This window comes from Chelonia mydas, chromosome 13 (genome assembly GCF_015237465.2).
Source record: "Chelonia mydas isolate rCheMyd1 chromosome 13, rCheMyd1.pri.v2, whole genome shotgun sequence".
Taxonomy (NCBI): Eukaryota; Metazoa; Chordata; order Testudines; family Cheloniidae; genus Chelonia; species Chelonia mydas.
Genome location: NC_051253.2, coordinates 10855935 through 10883700, shown reverse-complemented (window position 1 = coordinate 10883700; position 27766 = coordinate 10855935). Strand labels below are relative to the sequence as shown.

The following is a 27766-nucleotide window of genomic DNA, read 5'->3' as shown; positions in this document are numbered from 1 at the left end:
GCGGCCCCGCCCCCCACCGCGCGCGGCCCCGGGCCCGCCTCTCCCGCGCGCGCGCGGCCCCGGGCTCGCCCGCCTCAGCCCGCGCGGCCAGGCCCTGCTCAGCTTCTTCCCCGCCCAGCCGGCCCCCCCCTCGGTCGAGGCCCGCCCCCCCCTCGGTCGAGGCCCGCCCCCGGCGTCACATGCGGCTCCCCGCCCCCCAGGGATCCCTCCCCCTGGGCCGGGCCTGGCCTGGTTCCGCCGGCCGAGCCGGGCTGGGGGGCGGGGGTTTAGGCCGGAGGCTCGCAGCGGAAGGAGCCCATGGAGGACACTGACTACTTCGGCGGCAGCGCGGCGGAGTGGGGGGACGATGCGGATGGAGGGGCGGTGAGAGGCGGGGGCGGCCTGGCGGAGGGGTTGTGGCTGGAGGTCCCTTCTGGAGGGGGAGTAGAGGCGGGAATATTGGCTAGGGGGCTCCACTCCCCCCCCGCCCCCCCACTTCGTACCAGGGGTATTCCGAGAGGCTGACTCTCCCCTCGTCCTGTCCCCGCTGCGCCATCACCAGAGCAGCTTCTCTTGCACATAGCAGCACAGCCTCTCTCCTCTTGCCGTGCTGAGGGTGGGTTGTAGTGTCCTCGGCGGCCCCAAATGTCTGCCTGCCTGCTTCCTACTCGCTGACCCATTGGCATGGTCAGAGGGGGCACAAGGGTTCCCCTCTGTGATTGTCAGGAGTAGTAAAAAATGTTTCCTCAGTATTTAAAATAACTGTGGTTTCCCCTGTGATATCAAAACCTGTGCCCTCCTGAGCCCCTGTCCTTTTTGGGATGAGTTCCTGGCAATCATGGTTGATCTTTAGACCCTGCCAGTCCCCCTTCAGATGGCAAATACTGTAAATGTGGGGTATATTTTAAAAAATCCTATTCTTTATGGCTGCTTCTGGTGCCTGGATTTTTTCACAGTTGATGCCGAAAAAGTATAAAGGAAAGAGACATGTCTTGCTCCAAGAGATTTATAATTTAATGCCCTGATTCTACAGTTGCAGTATTATTTGTATTTAAGGTTTGATTGTGCTCGCTTTCCTAAAAATACATTTTCTCCCCTAAAAATACATTTTTTCCCTAAATGCAGTTAGGGGTTGAAGTAAACTCTGTTAAGAGCTTGTGCTTTCTACTGTAGAAGGCATTTGCTGTAGGAAATCATGGTGTATGTGCACCTTTATGGGCAACGAGCAAGATATTTAACATGTAACTCGCACAGTAGAAAAAAACAAATGTAAAAGAGAAATAACTGCTCTGACTCTGTGTTTGTAAGCAGCAGGATGATGAGTATGGAGAAGGAGAAGATGATGCTGAAGTCCAGCAAGAATGTTTGCATAAATTTTCCACTCGAGATTATATAATGGAACCCTCTATATTTAACACACTGAAAAGGTGAGTGTGAAAGATTTTGATAGGTAATGATAATATGTTGCATGTAAGAGAAAGTGTGTGAAAATGATACCTGAGTGCATTGTTCTGTCTTTACATAGGGGTGGGGTGCTTTTTGTTTCTTAAGTTAGTTTTGAAATAACTGCCTTTTTTTTTTTTTTTTTAAAACTCTGTGTCAGGTATTTCCAGGCAGGTGGCTCTCCAGAGAATGTTATCCAACTGCTGTCAGAGAATTATACGGCAGTGGCACAAACTGTAAATCTACTGGCAGAGTGGCTCATTCAAACAGGTATGCTACAGTGGCCTAACATTGTCCTGTGGCTGTAGTTTTTCTTTATACATCAGAAACCTCTGAACTGTTGGCAGATATGGGGCGGGGAGGGATAGCTCAGTGGTTTGAGCATTGGCCTGCTAAACCCAGGGTTGTGAGTTCAATCTTTGAGGGGGCCATTTAGGGATCTGGGGAAACTATGGGGGATTAGTCCTGCTTTGAGCAGGGGGTTGGACTAGATGACCTCCTGAAGTCCCTTCCAACCCTGATATTCTGTGATTCTATGATAACATTGATCATACCCAAAAGGTGGATGATGTCAAAGTTGCCATTCTATACCGAAATATATGACTAAATTCATTTTTTTGCCTTTAATCCCGATATACCTGATGGGAATATTTTTAGTTCCACTTTTGTGTAGTGATGTGGCAGCTGTCTAATAGAACACAATTGTACCCAAGAGATGAGTGAGGTAGTGTGGTGATGAACACTAAAAATACTAAAATTGTAGTATGAAAGGAGCTATTGTCTATTAGACTTTCTGCTTTTTGTCTATTATTTTAATCCCATGTGAAGAGAATAGTGTTTAGGTAGTGTTGTGATAGATACTCTAGAAATACCTAACATCTTATTATAGCATAACATAATTAATATTGATTTAACTACATTTTAGTTGCAGTCTGCTTTTTGTGGATCAGTTAAATATACAGTTTTGTAAATGCAGTTCTCAAAAGTACTGATTGAGAATGAAATTCTTTACTGCCAAACCTTCTGGGATCTCTGCAGCTCTGCCTCTTAAGGGGCAAGTTCACAGTGTAAATTTTGCTGGATCTTTGCCGTGGTGTAATGAAGAGGTGAAATCTACATCTTGGTAGATTCAAATGTAACTAGTATGAAAAGCATATATGCACACTGTTGGAAATGTCTTAAATCACTGCGATCACAGTACAGATACTGGTTACTTCATTACACGTTATTCAAAAGGATACCTGGAGGCTGGTGGGCGTGTATTTGAACCTATCATATGGGAAGCAGCTGTCTTTTAGTTTGTAGCCATGTAGGTTCACTCTCTATTCTCCATATGTTTTCTTGTGAACAGACAAGATATTGAAACGTACTTATCAGCCTATTTAGGTGTATTGTAAATGTCAGTGCCCAGCTTGCTCACATGAGTGGAGAAGACAAGTTGAGAAAAGGATTAGTGTAACCTGCACATGTGTGTGTCTGTGCAATGCAGTTGGTAGGTCTGTGTTTAGGAAAGAGAAATCCTTCAAATCTGATCTAATATTGCTTGATATTCCTATTTTGAGTTTTGAATACTGTCTCCCTTTTTGCCTCTTAGTTAATTTGTTAGGTGACTTCTGTTCTATTATTCTAATAGCAATGAGAAACTTCAAGGAGTTGCTACTGCTCTGACAGTTTAGATTCCACCCAGTGACATTTCCTTCCTTGCAGGTGTTGAGCCGGTGCAGGTTCAGGAAACTGTAGAAAATCACTTGAAAAGTTTACTCATCAAACACTTTGACCCTCGGAAAGCAGATTCCATCTTTACAGAGGAAGGCGAGGTAATGCATAGAATACACATGGCCAAGTACAGACCAGCTGCTCAGTGGCCAAACTCAGGATTGCAATAGTTGGACATAATGTCTCTGAGCTCATCTTTATGAGGTTGTATCTCTTTAGACCAAGATAAATGTGGCCCTTGGATTCAAATACTGGAGAAGGAAGCTGTAGATTCCTCTTTAATACTTTTCTAAAACTAGCCCTCTGTTAAAATTACTCTGCATATCTAAGCAGCCCTGTAGGTTCACTTAGACAGTGGAAACTGCTCAGTGGTGAATACATATTATTTTGTTACAAGGTTCCAGTTAGCTATTTCTCTTTCAAGACTCTTTGAAATAACGCATGTAAAAATTTTACTCTGGATAAGCTTAAGAAGTGGAATCTATTATTGGATTATATAAATGTTTAGATTTAGATATTATAATCTAATCTATTGGATTATATAAATGTTTAGATTCAGTTTTTTTATGGCACTGTACAGCAGTGTTTGTTTCTGTCTTTGTAATTTTTGCAGACTCCAGCCTGGCTTGAGCAAATGATAGCACATCCTACATGGAGAGATCTTTTTTACAAACTGGCTGAAGCCCATCCAGACTGCCTGATGCTTAATTTTACTGTTAAGGTAATCAATACTGGAGTCTAATAAACAGAAATCATTGTTTCAGTAATAAGCTAATTCTTCCTCCAATCATGCCAACTGTAACCTTTCCCAATCTCTTGGGCATTCATATTAATACTATTTATCGTATTGTTAACTCTGTGCATTTTAAGAGTTTATTTTCTATGGGAAGAATGTTGCAAACTGCATCTTAGAAATATTTTTCTTTTAGTTTGACATAGCTAAATCAAGGATCAAAGACAGTAATCTATATGTGTGGATTTTAATAGTAAATTGTTAACATTTCATTTGTAGGCAATCTAAACCATTCTCATTATGACTTCCATGTGGTAAGGCTTCTTTAAAGTGAGTTTGGTGTTTATGAAATATAATGTACTGAAATCTATAGCATTCTGGTTACGTGAAGAGCAGGTATTTGTACAGATGTCCCCAGTACAGGCTTCACCACAGTGTACCTCACTGTCAGGGAACCCATTCTTGATTGCCTCCTTTAAACCACTTGCAAGGATGCCAACAGTTACGGTGTATTTTTGTGATGTAAAGGGAGACTGACCACCAACCCATTTCGTGTAGGTTATAGAACAGCTGACCAATGTTAACCTTTTTTTGGTAGTGTGTCAAGAAGTAGATAGTCTCCTGGCTTGCCTGTGTGCATGTAAGAGATCCAGGAGACTAACTGCTTCGTAAACTTGTTTTGTGTAAGGTTTTGCAGGTAACTTAATGGTGCCAGATAGCAATGAGAACACTTAATTAGGAAGCTTAATTCAGTTCATGGGTGAATCTTATATTTTATGTGAACTGCTTTAACTTTGCTTTAACAATTTATGACATTAGCAAAACCTTTCACTGAGAGGGAATGGAAATGCATTGTTTTATATTATGTCCTAGAGGTTTTTTCTTTTTTCTTTTTTCCAGAAAGTACAGGAAATGTGTTATCATAGAATATCAGGCTTGGAAGGGACCTCAGGAGGTCATCTAGTCCAACCCCCTGCTCAAAGCAGGACCAATCCCCAATTTTGTCCCAAATGGCCCTCTCAAGGATTGAATTCACAACCCTGGGTTTAGAATGCCAATGCTCAAACCACTGATCCCCACTAATAAATGGAGATATACCTATCTCATAGAACTGGAAGGGACCTTGAAAGGTCATTGAGTCCAGTCCCCTGCCTTCACAGCAGGACCAAGTATCCTCCCTTATTTTTGCCCAAAATCCCTAAATGGCCCCCTCAGGGATTGAACGCACAAACCAATGCTCAAACCCCTGAGCTATTCCTCCCCATGTTATGACCTGGGTTTATCCACCTGTCCTGTTATCATATTTTTTAGTCTGTCTAGATGCTGATTATTATTTATTTGTATTACCTGGATTCCATGGAGTGTATGCAGAGACTCTTTTAACATTCTGTGCAGTGTAGTTTCATCCAATCTTGCTAAGATGTGCTGAGATACAAAAATCATTTTAAGTGTTGTTTGTTGTTATAGCTTATATCTGATGCTGGTTATCAAGGGGAAATAACCAGTGTATCAACAGCATGTCAGCAATTAGAAGTCTTTTCTCGAGTGCTACGAACTTCTCTGGCTACAATTTTAGATGGAGGGGAAGAAAACCTTGAGAAGAACCTCCCAGAGTTTGCAGTAAGTGTCATTTTACCTTTTGTCAAAAGGAATCTCACTGCTTCCCTGGTGATAAGGGAGGTGTAGAAACTTCAGTGTATCTTTAGAATGTTGTGAAATGGTTATGCAGTCTTGTTTATGGCCCCACAGAAAAAACTGTACACCAAGAGTTATGCCTCAAAAATAACTTTTTTGAGGTTCATTAATCTGAATAATTTGAAGGTGTAGAAGTCTAGCAGGAATTTTAGAGCCCATTATGCTTTCAGCAGTATCACCAGTGTCCTGATTGACACATGCTATCAGTTAACAGCAGGGTATCAGTCCTGGCATAATTGTAGTGGTCTAGAAAATCTAGACCCAGAAGAATGTTGGTTATGATGCAGGACCTCAAGGTAGCAACTCTTGGAAGTTCCTCAGCATCCAACAGTGTGCTTGGATTGAAGTGTTTGGGAAATTCCATTTGAGATAACAGGATTTGTGCATATCATTTTCTATTAATATTATATGAATTTGTGTTGCGCAGAAGAGGACGGGGCAGTAAAAGATGCACGTTTCTGGGGGAAAGTCTGGGACTGGGAATTTGCTGCTGATGCTCTGTTACTAAATTAAACCTCATTCATTAGGGTTAACACCTTTGGGAACATGGTAGTAAAAATGCAGTTGTGTTGTGGCATTGTATGTACCTTCTCTAGTAAGGAGCGGGGGTAATATACTGCCTCCATTATCGACCCTTTGAAGTCACCCTCACACAGAGAAATAAATATACTAGTTCAAATTGGATTCTTCAGGGACCAACGGACAAAGGAAATACTTCTGAATAAAAGCCTGGGGTTTAATCTGCCTCAGGGCCTTCTTCCTGTTCCAGCAAATGGACAGGACCCTTGGTTCATGGAGGATCCCAGTGCTTAGGGGAGGAATGGAAGGACTTGGCCTACTGGGGCCTCATAAGACTGTGTGCTTGTTCTGAGCTGAAGCTCTGATGAACTTGTAACCACAAGGATGCCCCTGGGATGGGGGTATTAAAAGACTGCACTTGCCAAAGCCTATGTGAGAGTTGGGATGAACTCTGGTAAGCTTATTAGCATGTGTCTTTTATTGTTTTTAATAGGTTTCCTCTTAAGAATAAAGTAGGCTTGCTTAGAAATAACTGTGCGGTAACTTATATCTCAAGCAGTTTATACTGTTCTCTGTCCTGAAGAGAAAGCAAGCAGGTGTCCTAGGGCAACCTTTCTGTGCTGGGAATTAAAAGTAAAGTCAAGGGAATACCCTTGTGCAGCCTGGGAATACCCCAGTCAGAAGGGATAGAGAAATGTGTGTCCATCCAAGAAAGGCAACAGATGTGGAGCGGCATGTCTGAGGGTGGGTACCCCGTTGGTGTACCACTGAGGGGAAATATAGGTGCAGTTGCCCTGAATTGTGACAAATGCGTGTTCTTTTCTGTTAAATATTGCAGTGAGGTTTGGATAGCTTAATGCTAATAAATTCTCTAAATTTAGTGAGAGAAATACTGGAAAACCATGAGATCTGACAGTTGGGTGCAGAAGAGAGAATTCCAAGAAGCCTTTTATGTTGGTTAGTAAAGTGAAGCAGGATCTCTAGATCTAGCTTGTTCTGGAATAGCATCACATACAAGGATGTCATTCTGCACTGGATTTTCTGGTATCACCTTTCCATTTACATTATAGCTTACTCAGTTATTTAGAATCATAGAATATCAGGGTTGGAAGGGACCTCAGGAGGTCATCTAGTCCAGCCCCCTACTCAAAGCAGGACCAATCCCCAACTAAATCATCCCAGCCAGGACTTTGTCAAGCCTGACCTTAAAAACCTCGGAGGAAGGAGATTCCGCCAATTCCCTAGGTAATGCATTCCAGTGCTTCTCCACCCTCCTAGTGAAAAAGTTTTTCCTAATATCCATCCTAAACCTTCCCTACTGCAACTTGAGACCATTACTGCTTGTTCTGTCATCTGCTACCACTGAGAACAGTCTAGATCCATCCTCTTTGGAACCCCCTTTCAGGTAGTTGAAAGCAGCTATCAAATCCCCCGTCATTCTTCTCTTCTGCAGACTAAACAATCCCAGTTCCCTCAGCCTCTCCTCATAAATCATGTGTTCCAGTCCCCTGATCATTTTTGTTGCCCTCTGCTGGACACTTTCCAATTTTTCCACATCCTTCTTGTAGTGTGGGGCCCAAAACTGGACAGCACCATAACTAACCTTGCTGCTGCTATTAAGGCAATATATTTGTTGAAGGGTGACCCAGATTTTTCAGACTGGCCAATAACATCTTCCTGAATGTGTTCACAGAAAATGGTTTGCCATGGAGAACACACATATCTCTTTGCTCAATCCATGATGTCCATATTAGCCCAAGAAGAGCAAGGTGGGTCTGCTGTGCACAGGATTGCTCAGGAGGTTCAGCGATTTGCTCATGAGAAGTAAGTCCTTGTTAATTTGTCTTTCTCACACGAGCAGACTTTCACTGGTAAAAGTATGGTAAATCACAAAATGTCAGCTTTACCCATTCTTGATTGACAAAGAGAATTCCTAAATTTCTTCATCCTGCTTGTAGTAGGATAAAGCTGCACAGTAAGAGAGCTGCTCAGGTGTGGTCAATAAACAACTATCTACAGAGCAACAAACGAGCCCTTTTTCCAGTTTTGGGATACCTGAAGTAGCAATTATGAAAGAATTAATTAATGTTGATTTTCTGATTGTGTAAAAACTTGTGAAAATATCCTATGCAAATCTTTTATTTCCTGCTTTAGCCACATTGGTATTATCTCACTGAGGAAAGGGTTCAGTCTTTAAGGCTGTCTTCTGCACACTAGCTGACAAACGCTGATTATTCTATCTGTATGTTTCTGAGGCTAAAATTAACATGTTTCCATTTCTTTATAAGAAAAATATAATGCCCATGTGTGTCTTGCTCTTTACCAAGAGGCCACGATGCTAGTCAGATCACTCTAGCCCTGGGTACTGCAGCTTCCTACCCTCGAGCATGTCAAGCACTCGGTGCCATGTTATCCAAAGGAGCTCTGAATCCAGCGGACATCACAGTCCTGTTCAAAATGTTTACAAGCATGGACCCACCTCCAGTAGAACTGGTTTGTAGTTACCTCTTTATACTGTTAAGTTTTTCTTTTTATTTCTGTGACATAAGTATCTCAAGGCCTTAATCAGGGCTTCAGGCCCCATCGCGCAAGGTGCTGTACAAACACCAAAATAAGAGATAGTAGTAAGTGCTGCTGCTTGCTAGCACTCAGTTACTCATTATGGAGACTCCTCTCATTAAGGGATACAGAAATGTGATCATGCTACTTGTAGCATCTAATTATGAATGCTTTTACAACATTTCCCAGAAGTTGAATATGGAAAAGATCTATTAGGTCAAATTTTAAAAAGTGTCCCCACAGTTAATTACAGGTGCAAATGATCCTGTTTAGATTTCTAAGTACCTGATTATGTGTGGAGTTCAAGTAATAAACAGGAAAATTTAGATCTCTAAATAATATTGTCTGTGCTACTCATTGTACTCTCCACTTTATGCCAGCACTTTGATTTGAGCCCCTTTAAAAATATGACCCATTAAACCATCTGGTCTGTCACTCAGCAGCTAATGCATTATTGTACCCTATTCTGTGTGTGTACATAAGATGCAGATATTATTTATTTGGTGCTTTTTAATCTGTTGCACTAATGAAACCCTGTGTTTCCTTCACAGATTCGAGTACCCGCCTTTCTGGACCTTTTCATGCAGTCACTATTTAAGCCAGGTGCTAAGATCAATCAGGACCATAAACACAAGTATATCCACATATTAGCATATGCGGCCAGTGTAGTAGAGACATGGAAAAAGGTAATATCAGATTCTTTGTGCAGAAGTTAAAGTTAATGCAGTAATGTAAATATACTTAAGGAAAATCCAGGCTTGTTGTTTAAGGTCCATCATTGCTTAGACTAAAACTGTGTGCACCTGATTTTTCAGAGGAATTAAAGACCCCCAGCTCCAACTGAAAAAAATGGGAACTCTAGGTCTTCTGTAGATTAGGCCAGTAGAGCAAACATTTGGAATTAGATGTTTGGGGGTTTTTGCCATTGTATCTTAGAGTAGCAATGGCAGTGGTCTGTGCTGTGCTAGAAAATCTGAACTCTCCTTTTAGAAGCAAATGAATTAATTTAAAATTATGAAAATAGTCCTTTTAATAATACAAGATGAACATTCATAGTACTTTACACTCATCTGTACTTCGGTTACTTTACAAATTTATATACAGATTTCAGCATTGTGAAAGGTAAAGCTGTGTGAGACGTGTCATATAATAATTCTTTCCCTAAACAGCCAACGATTTCTGTAAATTCACAACTCTTGCATTCAGAGCTTAATTCTGAAATATTTTCAGAACAAGAGAGTGAGCATAAACAAAGACGAGCTGAAATCAACTTCGAAAGCTGTTGAAACTGTTCACAATCTGTGCTGCAACGAGAACAAAGGAGCTTCAGAGCTGGTTGCAGAGCTGAGCACCCTCTATCAGTGCATCAGGTAGGTAGAAAGTCTATTCCTGAGCTGAAACTCCTTTCTGTTAACAAGAAAGTACGTAGTAATAAAAGAAAGCAAATAGTGCAAGCTGCAGCTAGCTCTGTTTTGTATTTCATAATGCTACACGTCACTGGCTTCAGAGGATTGTTATTTAGATGTTGACTTCTGTTTTTTCTTGCTTCTCTTTCTTTTCTGTATTATGTAATGTAACTGCGCTGCAGCCCTTGGGAGAACGTGTAGTATTTCTGTGAAACTCCTTCAGTCTTCAGAATTGCTGTTCATGGGGAGGTGTATTTCTCAGTAATAAGTTGTGATATAATTGCTGTGTTCTGGATAGATAACTAGGTCCAAAAATACCTTTTCTGGGAATGTTGAACTGGGAAGCTATTTCCATTTCTATTCACAGCTCACTCGTCCGGAGCAGTTGCTTCCTTGTGGGCACTATTAGGAGTATCATCATTCTGAGCGTATATGTGAAAGATCTCTCATGGCCATATTTGCAAGGGTATAAGCGACATTGAGGCTCCAAATATACCTCATCAGGATCAGTCTGTAATCAAGACGGCTTGGTCTACCTCCATCTTATTACTCCGTTCCCCAAAGTGAAATGTTCTGTACTGTAGAAGACTGTGCATTTGTACAGTTGGAAGGAGATGAGTCACATCGGAGTCACTTTTTCCTACCTAATGAATCTGTCTCAGCACAAAAATCTTTCCTTTCACACACACCACAGTCCCCCCAATCCCCACCCTCCCCCAAGTCTGAGACAGCTGATGTTGAGTAATCTGACTGACTGGAAAATTCTTGGGCCTGCTCAGCCTTACAGTAGATTATATGGAGCGAGATCATCTTGCCCACGGTGTATGGGACATACCATTCTCTGCTAAGGGAGCATTCTTGTGAAGGGAAGAGAAATTTCTCTAGGCTGAGCATCTCCTTTTACTTTATCAGTGGAGCCTGTTCTGAACATGCTGGTAGCAGGAAGAGTATTTCTTTTCCTCTCTGAGAATTAATTCTAATCTAAGTTAAATATGAAACTTTCAGCTGATTTGTAGGCAAGACTAAGAACACACTTTAGGACTGAGTATCTAAATCAGTTTGTGTAATGGAGCTTATTCTGTTTAGGTTTCCTGTGGTGGCAATGGGTGTATTAAAGTGGGTGGACTGGACAGTGTCAGAACCACGATATTTTCAGCTTCAGACTGATCACACTCCAGTGCATCTGGCATTACTAGATGAGGTAAGACCATAATGGATATGTTACTGAATGGTGATGGTAATGGCAATGGCAATTTTTAGGTTTGTGAGTGGAACTAAGGGCCTGATCCAAAGTCCATTGAAGTCACACCACTGGATTACATCAGTCAGTTTACTGTTACAAATCCATTTCAGCACCCCGAGTTAACTGCATAGTACAATGAGATGGGATTTCCTAGAGCAAGTCCCACTGAGTTTGCAACTCTAGCCCCCAAAGGGATGACTGGCAGTTGTATACATTCAGTCCTGAAGAATTCTGTACTGAGCAGTGGATCAATAACTGAAAATAAGGGTAAGCCTGCTTGAATAACTGTCTTTTAAAGTAGAAATTCTGGTAATCTTAACACTACCTCATATTTGCAGATCAGCACGTGCCATCAGCTGCTTCACCCCCAAGTTCTGCAACTTCTTGTCAAGCTCTTTGAAACGGAACACTCCCAGCTTGATGTCATGGAACAGGTGATACTTAAGGAGCAACATAAAGAACAAATCCTTTATCTGTTAGTTAGACTCATGACAACTGATCTTGCTGCCCCAACATTCCCAGTGGAACTTGCTTCAAGAATATTATGTCATCATAAAAAGTTACTTAACAGACTGAATTGATAGGGATGAACAATAACACCTTTTTTTAGGTGATTCTGATTCATATGCATGTTTTTTTCTCCTCTTGTCTTTTCAGCTGGAATTGAAGAAAACCCTTCTGGACAGAATGGTTCACTTACTCAGTCGGGGATATGTCCTACCTGTCGTTGGTTATATCCGCAAGTGTCTGGAGAAACTAGACACAGACATCTCACTCATTAGATACTTTGTTACCGAGGTCAGCTGCTCACTTTTATTCATGTAGCTTTTTTTGTTCCTTTTGCTTTGAGAAGGGACAACTAGCACACAACCAGAAGAGATTTAATATAGGTTTTATATCTGTTTGGATTAGACTATTGGTAGAGATTACTAACTGATGATTTTACAAATACCTGTACTTCAAGACACATCAGATTCTGAGATATACACTTAACACTGGACACTCACTAGGACATGGCATACTGTTTTCAGGGGGCAGGAGTTCCTGTAGTGATTTAAACAGGTTTGTTTGCAACATCAGCAAGCTAGAGGCAGTACAGGGCCAAAGCATGGCAGGAGAGTAGAGGTGGTGTGAAAGAAATGTGAATTAGTAATGTACCACCAGTTTGATTTAAGGAAGGAGGGTAACTCAAGTCAGTGGTCTCTGCCAATCACCAAACTGGAAAAGTAACCCACAGTTCTCTGTCTGACATCTCAGGTACTGGATGTGATTGCTCCTCCATATACTTCAGACTTTGTGCAGCTTTTCCTTCCAATCTTAGAGAATGAAAGCATTGCAGGCACTATTAAAACTGAAGGTGAACATGACCCTGTCACAGAATTCATAGGTAAGATGTTTGGGTGTTCACTCCTCACTCCCTTACATACCTGTTACATTCTGAAGATAATATTTGTGGGAGGGGGATTACATTTAACAGAATATATTATACAGGCACTATTGTGTACATTCCAGTTTCCCTTTCCTCTTAAAGACCCATGTGGAGAGATTTTCCTTTAACCAGGGATGGCTAGATGGGACTTCCTTTGAAAGTCCTTCACCAGTGCTTCTAGAGAGGTTGCTGTATAGCAGTGCAAGTCCCTTCCTATTGCCTCCATAGCGCACTCATGCATCAGAACAAAAGGGGTCAATCTGTTTCCTAGATTTTAACTTACTGAATTGTCACAAACCAATTATATAATGCAGACATTGTTTTGGTTATAACTGCTTTCACGTGCAATGTGCTGAACAATTTTTTAAAATCTTTTTTTCTTTAAGCTCATTGCAAATCTAACTTCATTATGGTGAACTGAGGAAGCGAGAAAAAAAGAATGCAGAGCACCATGAATACTGAGGTTATGGACAATCACTTCTTTGCCATGCCCATCACCAGTAGGGTTCTGTAGTTGGATAATACAATGGCAGCCAACAAGGAAGAAGTATAGAGATGCTTGCTGATCCATATTGCACAGTAACTGTGAACTTTATTCTAGAGGTCTTCTATTGCATCTTTGGGAAAGGATCAATCCATAAGTGAATTAATACTTCAGGATATTTTTATTACAAAAATCAGTTTGCCAGCCTAAGAGCAACATGAGAAATAGTCCTATTTCAAGGAATGTTTTTTTTTACTTTCACAGATTGTAGAAATTTCTTCTACTGATCCTCTGTGTGTGTGTGTGTGTATATGTAATATATATACACATTTTTACACACACACACACTCACTCTCTCTCTCTCTCTCTCTCTCTCGACACTTTTCTAGTGACTGTAACCCTGAGTGCTGCAGGCTTTGATCTTGTGGTTTTATGAGCACACAGTTAGTCCTGTGCTCCAGAGAACCCACGATGATTTTTCTCGTCATTGTGTTCCACAGGTGAATGTTCTGAATATCCTACAAAATCACCTTCTGAAAAACTACGTGTGTTGTGGAACGCAACCTGAGTTGTAATAATCAAGGCTAGTTCTGTACTGTTAGACAAATTCTGTGTGCAAGCAGCCTTGTTCTGAATTCTCTCTCTCTCTTTTTTTTTTTTTGTTTTTTTTTTTTGTTTAAATAGATGTGTTACACGTTACTGGTAAGTTTCATTACCATGTCACAATTGATACTGTAGCTAAATTATCTGAATATATATAAACACTTCATGATGTAGCTTTTTTTATTACTTTAGCATTTACTAATTTAGTGTGGAGAAGTGCAGTGGAAATAAACCACTGAGATTCTAATCTACATTTTTATAAACAGTACTTTGACAGAGACCTCTTTTATGCTTTATATGGTTAGCCTGACTTTTTAAAACCTAATTCTGGGGTGTGGTTTTTTTTTTTTGTTTCGCGCACAAACGCATGCAGGAAAAAAATGGGGGCACAGAGAAGCCAAACTTGCCATACCATTTTAAGGAATGTTAATATCTATATGCCCTAATTTCATCCCGATAAATTGCACTTGTAACTAATGATGGGCACAAAATTGTTGTTTAGAGTGACAGTCATAAAAAGAAACCAAACCCTCAAAATAGCCAGTTAAGTGGGTTATAAAGGTGTTCATGAGTCTCTGGTAATGAGATACTGCAGGCATGGGTGCACTAATACACAGGATAACTTGCCATTGTTTGTGGACTCTTCTGCAGAACTGCAAGAACCTTCTTTTCTCCCCCCATGCTCCCAATACAAGTGGGACTCTCTATCAGACTGTAATCTGTAGTAGTTGAGTAAAGGGGACAGTGCTTCCTAAAAGAGATCAGAGACAGTGCTGCTGCAGCAACTCTAGGTTATTACTACCATAACACTGGCCCATTGCTTAAAGGTGGTAAATCTTTTGCATAAATAATGCTTCCTAGTTCTTGAATGGAAGGTGCTAGAGCATTCCAAAGTGCTTTGTCAACATTTAAAATATAAGGCTTCAGGCACCTCTGGGAGTATTATAGGTAGAAGGGACACCCAACTTTAACTCTTTGCAGTCTTCCATAAGCTCCCCCTTCTCTGTCTCACCAAACAGAATCTGTTTGCCTTTCCTCTAAAAGCCTTTCATGGCCAATACTCACCCTATTACCGTCTCGCATTTGCTATTGAGACATTGACTCCTGCCTTGGATTGGCCTCCATTGTTCTCTTGTTAACTTTCCAAGCAAGTACTTTCATGCTTTGCCCTCTGCTGGCCCTCGTGGTTGGGAGGGGCTTGCTATAAACATCAGGATAATTACCTCATTATCCTCCTTAAAACTCTCCTTTGCTGTGATGCCTACAAAAAATGGCTAGGCCACTGGTATGCCAAGACTAGTGCTTTCCATGCTGACCAATATTGTTTCCTTGTTCTCCCCCGTCTATATCCATCTCTTGTCTTGTCTTCTACTTAAATTGTAAGCTTTTGTTCTTTTCATACAGTGCCTAGCACAACTCACTCCATGACATGACTGCCATATAAATAGCTGTCAAGGTGGCTAACACTTTCCATTATAAATTATTTTCAACAGTTTAAACTTTACCAAATTATAAGCATTCAGGTTGCAGTTTTCCATGCTGAATGTTTTGCCCATGTTTGAAAAATTTCTTACAACGGTTTCACTGAGAAGCTCTACTACCTCCATGTGTTGAAGCAGGAATCATCCTGCTCTCAGGCAAACGGTCTTTGCTGAAAATCCACACATTTGGCCTCTGAAAATTCAGTTTGCACAAGGTAAGTTGAGGTTTGTGAGAGGCTGGCAGCAGTGTTCAGTTGGTACTGAGCATGCTCCTTCCCTGCCTGTAGCAGCAAAGCAGGACTTGCCTTGGAATTGCTGCTCCTGGCAACTGGACTGAACAGAGGGAGAATGTTTGTTTGCATTTCTGTGTTTCCCCCTCTTGATGCCTGGGCAGTGAGGAGGAAGCAATCTAACTCCCCTGCAATGGGGCAGATGGTAAAAGGGTTTATAATTACTTGAAAACACTCCTTTCCAGAAACTGGAATGGTACCCAGGATTCTTCAATCTCGTTACTCTGCTGACAGCAAATAGCAGTGAAATCCAAGGTCAGCTAGCGTACCTCATCCCCTACCAGTGGTGGGCTCACAGAGGCTGATAGCTAACTCCTCCCCATTACTGTTAAAAAGAACCTTAAGGCTGAGCTTTCAAGAGTTAGGAAATGTCAAAATTCAAGTTGCCCCTACAACCATATTTTGGCCTTCAAGTGAAAGGTCAGTGGTGTGGACCTCAAGGGACAACCCTGCTGATGACCCATGTGGGTCACTGTAGCTCCATCTTGTGGAACTTAGATTTTTAGTAAACCTAAAATTAACTTAAACATTTAAAGAATAGGAAGGGTGCAAAGTTGAGCTTTCAAGAGTCAGCAGTGCAGAACTGAGGTTGCCCATGCACCTTTACTTTGCATATATGAATTATGCTAACATTCAACCATGTAACTAAAGACTATTAACTTTGCAACCTTAATGTTTTAGTATCCTTTTTTGACAGCTAAAGGAAAGGCATTTGGTCAAGTTCACAAAGAACATCTGTCACAACTAGGAATAAATGTAGCTCTTGTGGCCCTCATCCTATACTGTATCTATGAGACAATGCTGCATGTTCTAATATGGACTGTCCTCTGTATTTTGCTAGGCAACTAGTTTGAGAGTTTTCTCCCTGTGAGATTGAAGGTAAAGATTGGACCTGGTATCGCTTTATCAAAGCAGCGGCAGCAATGGTGCTAAAGATCAGTGGGACAGTGATGGAGCTAATAATTTGTAAAATACAGCCCGTCACAATGAAACAACTGTAGATGAGTAATGTGCCTGTCAGTTGTAGGTCACAGGTGAACAAGTAAGCTTTTATTTAAAACAAAAAGACAGCTGTATGAGCTTGGCACAGTCTCTGGCTCTGGAAATTAGAGATGTTTTAAGACAGTGGAAGATCAGTTTCTCCTTAACTTGCCAAGATGAAACGCAGAATGCTGTAGCTCCCCTATAGCACACCTGAAATGCAGACCCTAATCTCTGCTCTAGGTAAATGTGACCTTCAGTACATACTGCCACATGTAGTATGTTGTGGTTGATTAGCATCTCAGTCCAGGAGCAGGACCCTTGGTGACATGGGGCACTTGGTTTCTGTGCAGTTGTAGGGTGTCCTTAGTTCACTCCTATACACGTGCTGTCATTGAACGTGGCTCCATTTTCCCCACTCATCCTTCACTGGCACCTCATGGTGGCATTTAACTAAAGTACAGATTCTGTTTAAACCATGTCTGTGCCCTGCCAGGAGATGCTGCCATAGGTACCAGTAAGTTAATGCTGAGAAACAAATTCCATTAAACTCTTACAATCCACTTGCACACCCTCTAATCACTTAACATAAGAAACAATGTCAGTTGAACAACTGTGATTCAGTTAATGTTTGATATGGTCTGGGTTGTAATTTACAACATTAGATAACTAGGCACATCAGGTTGAGTAAGCAGGAAAGAGGAAGATAACATACCATCTTTCCTTGTATGCTAAAAGCACGTGTTAAAAGTTTTATGTCTCATTAGAACCCTATTCCCCTTTTCTCCCTTCCCCCCCTTTAAAAAAACTGGTCATTGTTCTAATGCAGAAAAATAGCACAGCCATTCAAATACCAAAGCCTAGAATTAGAGCAAAGAAAGCACCAGGCAATAACAATCAGTGTTTATATTAAACATTTTCCAGTAGTTTTAAAGAGATTTGGTTACTGTTGCATCACTTTCAATGAGATAAAAATGACAATCTGCAATGCAACACATGCCTTAGTGAAACAATAGGATGTGACTATAGGACACAGTTTTTAAACAGAGAACAAAAAACATAGTATGGTCTCTGCATTTATGTAGCTCAGTGATATTTACTTTGTGCTATTGTACTTTGTGTATATGATTTACAAGTCTCTAAACCCAAATTTTTTAAAAGAAATCAGTACCTCTTGCTTTGAGCAAACTTTAAAGTTTGTACTAGAAGGAAAACCTCCTTTGTTACAAGTGCAAAATAAATCTTATATATTCCTTTAGATTAAATTTTGTCAAGTGAATGATTTTTCCAATGAGAGGATTTGTACCTAAAACTTCTGATAAGTTGCTTGGTAAGTACCAGGCACATAAAGCAGAGGATAAGCAAGTTTGTCTTTTAAGCAAACAACTGCTTTTCAATATGCAGTGTAAGTTCAAAATCTAGAGGCAGTTTTTCCACTTTAAAACATAATGGTGATCTGGGCTAATTCCTCTTAACTGCCTTTTAATTAAAAAAAAGATTGAGTGGAGGAAAAAAACAAAAACTGAAATTTCAAAGCCAGAAAGTACCCCATAAACTCTAGAAACAATCAAGGTAATACAGGATCTCCGTAGGCACAATCTTCTTCAATAGCGAGATTGTACTCAGCTCCTTTTCCACCTTTATATGCACTTGTCACAATCCTCAGCCAGCCCAGTTCACCCTATAGTAAATTAATTTTCATTAGTATTGTCAAAAGGTTTATAAATTAGTAACAAAGTAACTTGTCTGATAAGAGGTGTACTTTGGGCAGAGCAAGGGTGACTAGATGTGAAGGCAGATACCTGCAAAGGGTTTGAGTGGGATTCACAAAACAAGCATATATGAAATAGTGGTTCTCTGGTGAACTCATTTGTTTCCAGCCAGGAATACATTTCCATATCCTACTCTCCATAGCCAAATGAGTTTGTGACTTATGGTTCCAATAGCTATTTACCACTGGTTTCAATGGGAGTTGCATACACATATGAGGGCAGCATTAGGATTTACGGAGTTGACACCACACAGAGGCTGGCCTGCTCTTATTGCCTTATGTGGTGTTCTTTGTGGCAGGGTAGCATTACATTCCATTTAGATTTTTTTCCTAGTTGTCAGCTGTATTAAAAATCATAGATTGAGACAACTCCTATGGCTAAGAGGGAGACTTAGTTTTTTATAAACAAGCTAGTTGTACAGCTTGTAATACAGAAATTTCTGGAGTTTTTAAAAATGTGCATTTCATTTTGCAATCTCTTTGAGGACATCCCTTTTCTCTCTTCCTTACCCATGGTTCGCCCCAGGAGTTACGGACAATCCAATATTCAGTTCCGTTTTCCACACCCCAGCCAGCCACAGATACAATGTGATTCACCACAGCTGAGGGGTTGTATTCAGCATAAAGTCCTCCAGTGTACGCATCCAGCTGTGCAGTAGCCATTATGCCACAACTGTAACAAGCAAAAAGAGGTTCTTCATTCAAAAATAATTTTTATAGCAGGCTAAAGGAGAACAGTGTCCATCACCCTCTCTCATTTCAAATGAAAAGTTCTTAAGTGGATCTATATATCATAAGATACTATGCAAAAGTTTAGCACATTTCAGTCTTCAGAGGCTAAGGCCTGTTCTGGTGAAGAAGCGCTGAATGAGCTACACAAGGAGGCTCTGCAAGCTTCCTGTGATAAACTGAAAACAACTTTAATAAAAATTAACAGGATAACTCTTACCCTGTAATACTGTCTTTACCTGATTGGACCATTGGCATAGATTTCTGCCATCATTTTCTCTCTCCCACTGACAGAGCCATAGTCAGCAATTTTCCAGAGCGTGTAGTTCTTTATCACATGGCATTCCCCAAAGGTAACACATGTTCCACACTGGTTAAACTTCTTACATGCTATAAAGAAGCAGTGACATTAGATTACCATTGCAAGCTAGTGTTTTTCTTCTTACAGTTAATTATTCAAATGAAATATAATTAATAGTAAACTTTAATTCCATTTCGGGATCCATAATTATAAGATTAAATATAGCAGAGAAAACTGCTTGTTTCTTCAGGTTAAATAAAGCTGCAAGTTCATATTGCTAATTAAGGCAGTCTCCACAGTCAATAATATTTCAATGATATGCGCTCTTTATCTGTGACAGCCTTCAAACATGCTTTTCAGTCGTAGGTTATAAAAACTACTTCCTGATAAATTTCAGAGTAGCAGCCATGTTAGTCTGTATTCGCAAAAAGAAAAGGAGTACTTGTGGCACCTTAGAGACTAACCAATTTATTTGAGCATAAGCTTTCGTGAGCTACAGCTCACTTCATCGGATGCATTCAGTGGAAAATACAGTGGGGAGAGCTCTATGTATATAAATCTCCCCACTGTATTTTCCACTGAATGCATCCGATGAAGTGAGCTGTAACTCACGAAAGCTTATGCTCAAATAAATTTTAGTCTCTAAGGTGCCACAAGTACTCCTTTTCTTTTTACTTCCTGATAAGTGTCTCGGTATGCAAATAATTAAACTGCTTCTGTGGGGCTATAGAAACAATTCAAGGGATTTGTTTGCAAGTAAGTAGAACAGACTGAAGTTCTGCCTGGTAACTTAAGATGACACTTCTAAATATTACTGCATGGAAGCACCGATGCACATCAGTGACTAGTGAGTTCAAATTAGCAGCCTGGATGGTGGATGCTTGTTCAGACATGCTGGTAACACACTATGCTGTCTGATTCTGGTGCAAAAATAACCCAAACAGCTACTCTAAGGGAACCTGCTGCTCCTAGGCAGATAGCAGGTGCTTCACTAGCAGCCAGCAGTAGGTAGAAGCAGAAAAAGAAATGGGTGTGTTACATAAATTATATTTATGTTCCTTTAAAGCTAATACCAAACCCTGCCAAATAAGAGTGAGTAGTAGTTAGGAAGGTTTGCAATCTGTTGCCATACTTTGGTCTTTGGCTTGGTAGTTGTTACAGGTCTCATCTGGAATGCCATGGTCGTGAGCATACATCCAAACACCTGAGTGGTCTCCACCTTCGCAGGACCCTGCGTTGGCACAGTCAATAACATTCTGAACAGAGAGGTAGGCAGAAGGCCAAGCTCCTTTTCTCTTAATATTGATGCGATCTGTGGTAATAACAAAAGAATAAGCAATTGGTGCTTGTTAGTTTTAGTGTTTGTAGCGCATTTTGGGCCAAATGTTTCGGCTACGTCTCCTTAGTTACATCTGTTAAATATCTGCAGACAGCTGTGGGTACAAAAGCCTACAGTATGCCAACAGAATGGCTAGGTGCACACACCATGACCCAATCTGAGTGGGCACAATGATGGCGTCTGCGTGTTTTGCAGGTGCAGCTAACATTTTCCATTCTAAGTTTGGCTTCAGGAGCAGATATATGTGGATGAACATGTTTCATTTCAGTCGTTAATTAGGTAAATCCTAACATCTACCAGTTATGAAAGCACTCAGGTGTAACTAACAATAATACCTGGCTCTTCTATGCCATATTTCATCTACAGATCTCAAAGCCCTTTACAAAGCTTGGAAGCATAACTATCCCTCTTTTACAGAGAAAGGAAAAAGAGAGGTCGAGTGACTTGCCCCAGGTCACCCAGCAGGTCAGGGGTATGGCTGGCTGTAGATCCCAGGTCCACTAGATGTTCTGCTAAGCTCTGAAATCTCAAATCTGCATAGATTTAGGCAGCAAAGAGACCAAGGGCCAAATTTTCTGACAGTTTATGCCCAATTGTACTTGCTTGGTTTACTCTTACTTGCTCTTCCACCTCTTTGCTTTCTCTGCCCTCCCACTTGTTTGTGTACTTAGACTGAGTTCTTTGGGGACAGGGACTTTATAATAAGCATTTGTACAATGCTTACTACGATGGGGCCATGATCCTAACTGGAACCCTTGGGTAATGCTTCTACCCCAATCATAATGATAATTAATTCTTCTCAGAGGGCTGAGAAGAGCTTTTTATGAAATGTAGACACTCTTACTGCTTCAACTGAGGCCTGAGAAAACTTCCACTCTATTTCCCTGGTCCTCCAGTGAAAGCAAGGAAGCAGAGATTTGACATCCCTTCTATTACTAAAGTTAAGGAATTTTGATAAGTTTGATTTTGTTTTAATGTCCTGGGCACCTTTTATTTTTTTCTCAAAACTATAAACAAAGCCAATCAGAAACTTCAGTTGTGTTTACACTGAAGTCCAGCTCCCTGATATACATGATCACCAAGCCCTGCCTGGCTATCTGCATTTTTGGATTAATTAAAAACCTGGTTCTTCATAACTCCATCTTTGCCCCTGACTAGTTTCCCCATCAGCCCCTACTGCCTCCAACCTAGTCTCTATTCTGCATCTCCCCCCCAGACACTGTTTATGTATTATATCTATCCGAATTAACAGATACGCTCTGCAGGCATCTGCATGTGTTTTGCAGAGGGCCATGTACACTGGCAATGAAACCTGTACTTCTGTTTCCCTGAGTGACGGGTAGTGAAATCTCATCCCTGTGAGACCTTCCCTGCTTCAGTATCTCCGCTCAACCTGTATAACGTGCTCCCAGCCCCATGTGCATCTGTCCCTCTGCTGCTGTTGCCCAGAGAAACTCCTCCACCCAAAGCTAAACTCCAGCTGAGCAGCTTCCCCCGCCCAGAAAAAGGGAAGTCACAGTTGTATCTCGGTCTTCACTGTATTGGTAGAATAATTTATCTACCTACTTCTCCTGGCTTTCTGGGGCCTAACGCTGACTGAATGGAAGGGGGAGAAGAGAACTGTACAGTGAAGGGAGTGCGACATCCCCACCCCACAAGCAATGTCCATTCTGCTACATATGTTTTAATCACTCCAATTTTTCCTTTTTAATCTGTGTATAATTCTAAATGAGGGCGGACACCCCTACCACAATGGTATATTCCACCAGCAAAAAAAAAATTCCCCTCCTCAGCTGCCATTTGGGGAATTCCTACAGCACCTGCTACCACCCAAACCACCTTCATTTTAGACTCTTCCTTCCCCTCTCCCCCTGCCTCTGTGTGTCTTATGTAGGACAGGTACCTTGGCTCAGATAATCAAAGCTACTTAGGAGTTAGGCCCTTAGTCTTGTGCAGTGACATCCCTTAATAGTGCTGATAATCCTGCAATTCGAAGATACCCATCATCAGGGGTTCAGAATGTTGGGGGATCCTGGAAATGGACTGACTGGCAAAAAAGCAATACCCAGTAACAACAGATACCCGATAACAATAGATACCCAGTAACAAGTACCTGCTAAGGCACTGGTGCTGCCATGAGCCCAGCACGACCCACAGTACTGAGGAATGTGCTGGTTCCGGGTGGTACTAGCAAAATTGGTCCCATTTACATTTCGCCAATCCCAGCTCGGGGGAAGTTTAGCGATGTCCAGGTACTCATGAGGTCGAGGGTAGGTTCTATATGGAAACAAAGTAGGAGATGATTCTTATATTTTCAGAGAGAGAAAAGGAAAAAAAAAAATCTTCCAGTCTCAATATGATGTGTGAGAATTTCCAGCCTAGCTTGAGATCACATGACAGCTCTAGCCACCATGACCTTTAATGCTCTTCTATATATGGTCTGGTGACTAGTGTTAGCTCACAGAAACAGCTCCCAGGTAGGCAGTGGGGATTGAGAAATGAAAGGCCTGGCCACTGCAGCACTTCCCAGGAGTTCACATGAAACACTCCAGGCGTCACGCTGTTTTCTATCTACTCTCAAAACTAAGAGGATGGGTTTAGTGTTCCCCCTCTGCATCACTCAGGAGTCCTGTATCAAGGAATAATTTAGCAGCAGGGCAAATCCCTGTCTCCCCCCAATGATCACCCTGTGCCCACAGTATTTAGGCACCAAATTCCCTCTGAGGAGTTGGGCCCTGGCCATTTGCCGCCTAGAGAAGCAGAGAATCCTTGGCCCTGCTGCTGAAACTGGGGCCAATTGCAAACACCCCGTTTCCCCGCCTCCCTAGGGGATGGTGAGGAGCATGGATGTTATCGAAAGGAATTGGTCCGGGCGGTGCAGGTCTGTGCAGTTAGGAGGGGCCACTTCAGGTCGGGCAGGGGCAGGGCAAAGCCCGAGGGTGCAGCCGGGGTACAGGAAGGAGAGGCTGCGACGGCCTCGGCATCCCGTGAACAGTGAGAGTCCGGGATTTCAGCCCCAGCTGATTCCTCCCTGCACCCCTTGACCCTGGCCCCGCAGGCTCCGGCCAGCAGCTGGGCGCTGCCTGCCTGGCTCGGGAAGCGCCTGAGAGGCTGACCGCGGCTTCTCCCGAGTCCCGGGCCCCAGTCTCCCTGCAGCAAGGAGCCGCCCTCCTAGGGTGACCAGCTGTCCCCATTTTATAGGGACAGTCCCGATTTGTGGGTCTTTTTCTTATACAGGCTCCTATTACCCCTGCACCCCCTCCGGAGTTTTCACATCTGCTGTCTGCTCCCTCTACGCCCCTCGCCCGGCCAGCGGCCCGGGAGTAGCGGCGGCGTTGCCCGTGGCTCCCCCTTCCTCCCGCCAGCCCTGCAGCCGCCCCGCCGCGGCCGAGCGCTCACCTGAGCCCGGGGGGCTTGCGCGGGGCCGGTTTGTAGCAGTGCTGCCCCTCCCTGAAGTAGAGGCCGGCGTGGGAGGCCGGGCAGAGGCAGCCCCCGAGCAGCAGCAGCAGGGGGAGCGGGGGGAGACGCTGGGGCAGCCCGGGCATGGTCCTGGAGCGGCAGCTGCTTCCTGCGCAGCCGGGCCGGTTCCCCCCCGTCGGCGCCAGCATATAAGGGAAGGTTGCGGCGCCTGAGTCAGCCAGGGGCTGGACTCTGCCAATCCCCAGCTGCGCCCTGGGCTGGGAGGGACACGAACCCGCGGCGCGGGAGGCGCCGGGCCCGGGGTCCGCCCGCGGGGAATGGGCGGCGAGCGCGTGTCGCAAGAGGGGCCAGGGTCAGCGGCTCCCCTGGGGGACTGGCTCGGCCTCGCCGCGAATCCCAGCCGTGGACCGCCCCAGCGGCCCCGCAATCTCGGGTGTGTTCGGTTGCTCGAGCAGGCGCCTTCCTCCTGCGGGAGTTAGAGGCATTTGCAGACAGAGGAAGGGGGTCCTGAGCGCTCAGCGGCCTCTTTGCAGCCCGTTCCCCCCTTGCCCTCCCGCCTTACACTGCGATGGTTTCTCTTAATAAACGTGCGGGAACATCTGGTATCTGCCAAAAAAAGTGCCTTCGTGCTATGGTCAGGTGTTTTTCAGGCCAGGGTACAGACTTCACTGGGCAGGGCAGTTCCCCCAGGCTGCGTACAGAAACACTGAGGCCCCTGCCTGTGTAAACCCTTAACAATGTTCTTTAAGACGTATTTCCATCAAGGCCCTGATCCTGCCGGAAGTGTGCATGTGCCTAACTTTATGCACTGTGAGTAATCCCATTGAAATCTTTGCAGGAGCGTGGTCCAAACAAGGGTTCTGGTTTTTTTTCAAACTTTTTTTCTGGCAACCCAGTTGAAGAAAATTGTTGATGCCCGTGACCCAAGGGAGCTGAGGATGAGGGGCTCAGGGTGTGGGAGAGGGCCCTGGGCTGGGGGTTGGGGTGCAGGAAAGGGTCAGGGCTCTGGCTGCAGGCTCTGGGGTGGGACCAGGGATGAGGGGTTCAGGGGTGCAGGAAGGGGCTCTGGGTTGCAGGGGCTTAGGGCTGGGGCAGGGGATTGGGGTGCAGGTTTACCTCTGGTGGCTCCTGGTCAGCAGCACAGTGGGGGTGCTAAGGCAGGCTTCCTGCCTGTCCTGGCACCGCGGACCACGCTGTGCCCCAGAAGTGGCCAGCAGCATGTCCGGCTCCTAGGCGGAGGTATGCAAGCGACTCTGCACAGCTCTCGCCCACAGGCACTGTTTCCTCCCGCACCCCCGCCCATCTTATGGTTCCTGGCCAATGGGAATGTGGAGCTGGTGCTTGGGGTGGGGGGCAGCACATGGAGCCCCATCCCCCCGCGCCTAGGAGCTGGACCTGCTGCTGGCCGCTTCCAGGGCACAGCACGGTGTCAGAACAGGTAGGAACTAGCCTGCATGAGCCAGGCAGTGCCATCAACAGGACTTGCAATCGTCTGATCGGTGGTGCTGACCAGAGCCGCCGCGACCCACTGCCTGACATTCCACGTCCCAGTACTGCTCTAAACCACAGATGGCATGTCTACATGGCAAAAAAAAAAACCCCAACCCAAACCCCTGTGGCAGCAAGTCTCAGAGCCCAGGTCTGTAGACTCAGGTTCATACTGTGGCACTAAAAATAGCAGTGTAGATGTTCAGCTCAGGCTGGAACTCAGGCTCTGACACCCTCCCCCTGGTCAGGTGCTGGAGCCCAAGCAGGAACAGCTACGGTAATTCCAGCTAAAAACACCCTAGCGTAACCCACAAGCCCCAGTCTGTGAAGACAGCCTCTGAGCCTCACAGCTGGCGGTGTGGTTTTGTGCAATGTAGATATACCTTTAGAGTGCTGACCAAGCTCTGACTGGGAACAGAAAGCAGAAGCAAAACCAGTTGTGGTGCATTTTTTATGCCCATTTCTGACTGTTGTGCAACGTTTGTGTCTCATAACACTTCTTTCTGGAGAATTAAATTAAATTGCACATTTTGCTGGCACACAGTGGTACAAACACAAATCCCTGACAGTTATTCTTCTCAGTGAATGTCATGCGTATGAAAAGTGCCATCTTGCCAGCCCCGGAGACTGAAATCCTCCGCTGAACCATCAAACAGGTACAATGTAGGCTGGCAATGGCAGTGCAAGCTCCCTCCACTGCACTGATATGTCTTAACGCTGACCTGGGATGAGCATCTCTGAGGGTTCGGTTTCCATGGTTGTTCAGTGATTGTCCTTTCTGTTGAGCTGACAAACATGGGGGTGGGGGGGAATTGTGGTAGTGGGTTTTCCCCAGTTCTTTGGTGATATGGAAACCTGTCCATTAGGCGCTAGGGGACATGAAATGCAGTACGTATAAGTCACTAAAGCCATTAGCTAGTAACAATTTTTGGTCATTATCCTCTTGTGCCAGTTTTGATCAACAGTGAACTGGTGAGCGAGTTCAGACCCCTGTGCTAGCCACTCCCCACATTCAGGCCATGGCAGCTGGGACATTCCGTCCACTCTGCTAGAATTTTCCCAACTCCGCCGGTGTTGCTGTGGGATTAAGACTGACACCTGAAGGCTCAGGCTGGGAGTGACACTTTTTTAAAACTAAAACTGAATTTGAAAATAAATAGCGTCCTCTGCACTTAGCATACGGAGATGAGGCAACCGATGTGATGCTCCCAACACAAAGGTTTGTGATCCACATGCATTAGGACAAATGCTTTGAAAAGATGACACATTCCAGGTGAAAGGCCCCCTCGTGTATGAAAAGATGCAGGAGATGCTTGGAAGCACAGAGCTACACAACACCACATTGGTAAGCTGTGGCCAGAGGTTGCATGACCACAGGCATGGCCATTTTTGTTAGCCATGAGTTTTTAACCTCTCAGGCCTTCCTGTGCTGGTTTTTACAGATTTTATATATAGAAATATATCGATGTGGAAAAGTTTCAAAAGCCCTAACGTGACTTAAAAGCCTAATTCCTGTTTTCAAAAGTGCTAGGCAGTCACGAGCCTTAATCCAATTGCAAGCCAATGAAGGCCAGTTTTTTTAAGGGATTTTTGGCATTGCTTGGCTGGGTGGAGCGATGCCTAGCCCCTACGTGGCCTGGTGCCTACTGGAATTTTCAGCCGCAACTTAAGCAGCTCCCTGTGGAGTGCAAGGGGGTAATTAAGTGCCTAAGAAAGGGCTTTTCAAAAGCCAGCAAGCTGAGTGGGGAACCAGCGAATGTAGCCAGGCATGAAATGCCAAGAAGGGGAGAGAGGGGGACAAAGAGGGATTTAGGTGCCTAAGTGGCTGAGTTGGTGCATGTGGCTGACATGCCAGAGCTAGGCTCCTCCCTCTGCTCAGGATCCTCAGCTGCAAACACTATCCTCCACCTAGGTCAGGTCAGTCACTTCAGTAGCCCATGCCCTGGCAGCCAGAACACTCTCATATGCACAATACCTCGCTAATGGTTGCCCTGTGTTTCACTGTGCCCTGGCTGTCTTTTGTGCAGGTGCTAATGCTGCCTCTGTCCCCTCCTAACAGTGGCCATCATCAGGCCCTCCTGCTGCAGGATCTGACAGGTGTCAGGTTGTAGGCATGCTCAGCGCACGCTTGTGATTGGCTCTTCCTGGCAATTCTGC

General features: G+C 43.7%; 2 protein-coding genes across 2 annotated transcripts; one reads left to right on the top strand and one right to left on the bottom strand.

Annotated features, from left to right (window-relative positions):
- The first annotated feature begins 20 nt into the window (after positions 1 to 20).
- On the top strand, positions 21 to 14089 carry NELFCD (negative elongation factor complex member C/D). Its single transcript, XM_037915618.2, has 15 exons — positions 21 to 363; positions 1291 to 1406; positions 1583 to 1692; positions 3130 to 3239; positions 3752 to 3859; positions 5339 to 5491; positions 7779 to 7909; positions 8413 to 8578; positions 9196 to 9330; positions 9875 to 10014; positions 11137 to 11251; positions 11632 to 11727; positions 11951 to 12091; positions 12551 to 12680; positions 13109 to 14089. Exons 1-15 carry the CDS (start codon positions 298 to 300, stop codon positions 13141 to 13143), a joined length of 1752 nt encoding a protein of 583 aa, XP_037771546.1. The 5' UTR covers positions 21 to 297; the 3' UTR covers positions 13144 to 14089.
- A 3363-nt stretch (positions 14090 to 17452) lies between these two features.
- On the bottom strand, positions 17453 to 24702 carry CTSZ (cathepsin Z). The gene is made up of 6 exons (XM_037915619.2): positions 24101 to 24702; positions 22815 to 22978; positions 20495 to 20674; positions 19301 to 19451; positions 18843 to 19005; positions 17453 to 18242 (listed from the first exon to the last, which is right to left on the bottom strand). The coding sequence occupies exons 1-6, from the start codon at positions 24307 to 24309 to the stop codon at positions 18129 to 18131; spliced, it is 981 nt and encodes a 326-aa protein (XP_037771547.1). The 5' UTR covers positions 24310 to 24702; the 3' UTR covers positions 17453 to 18128.
- Between the last annotated feature and the right edge of the window lie 3064 nt (positions 24703 to 27766).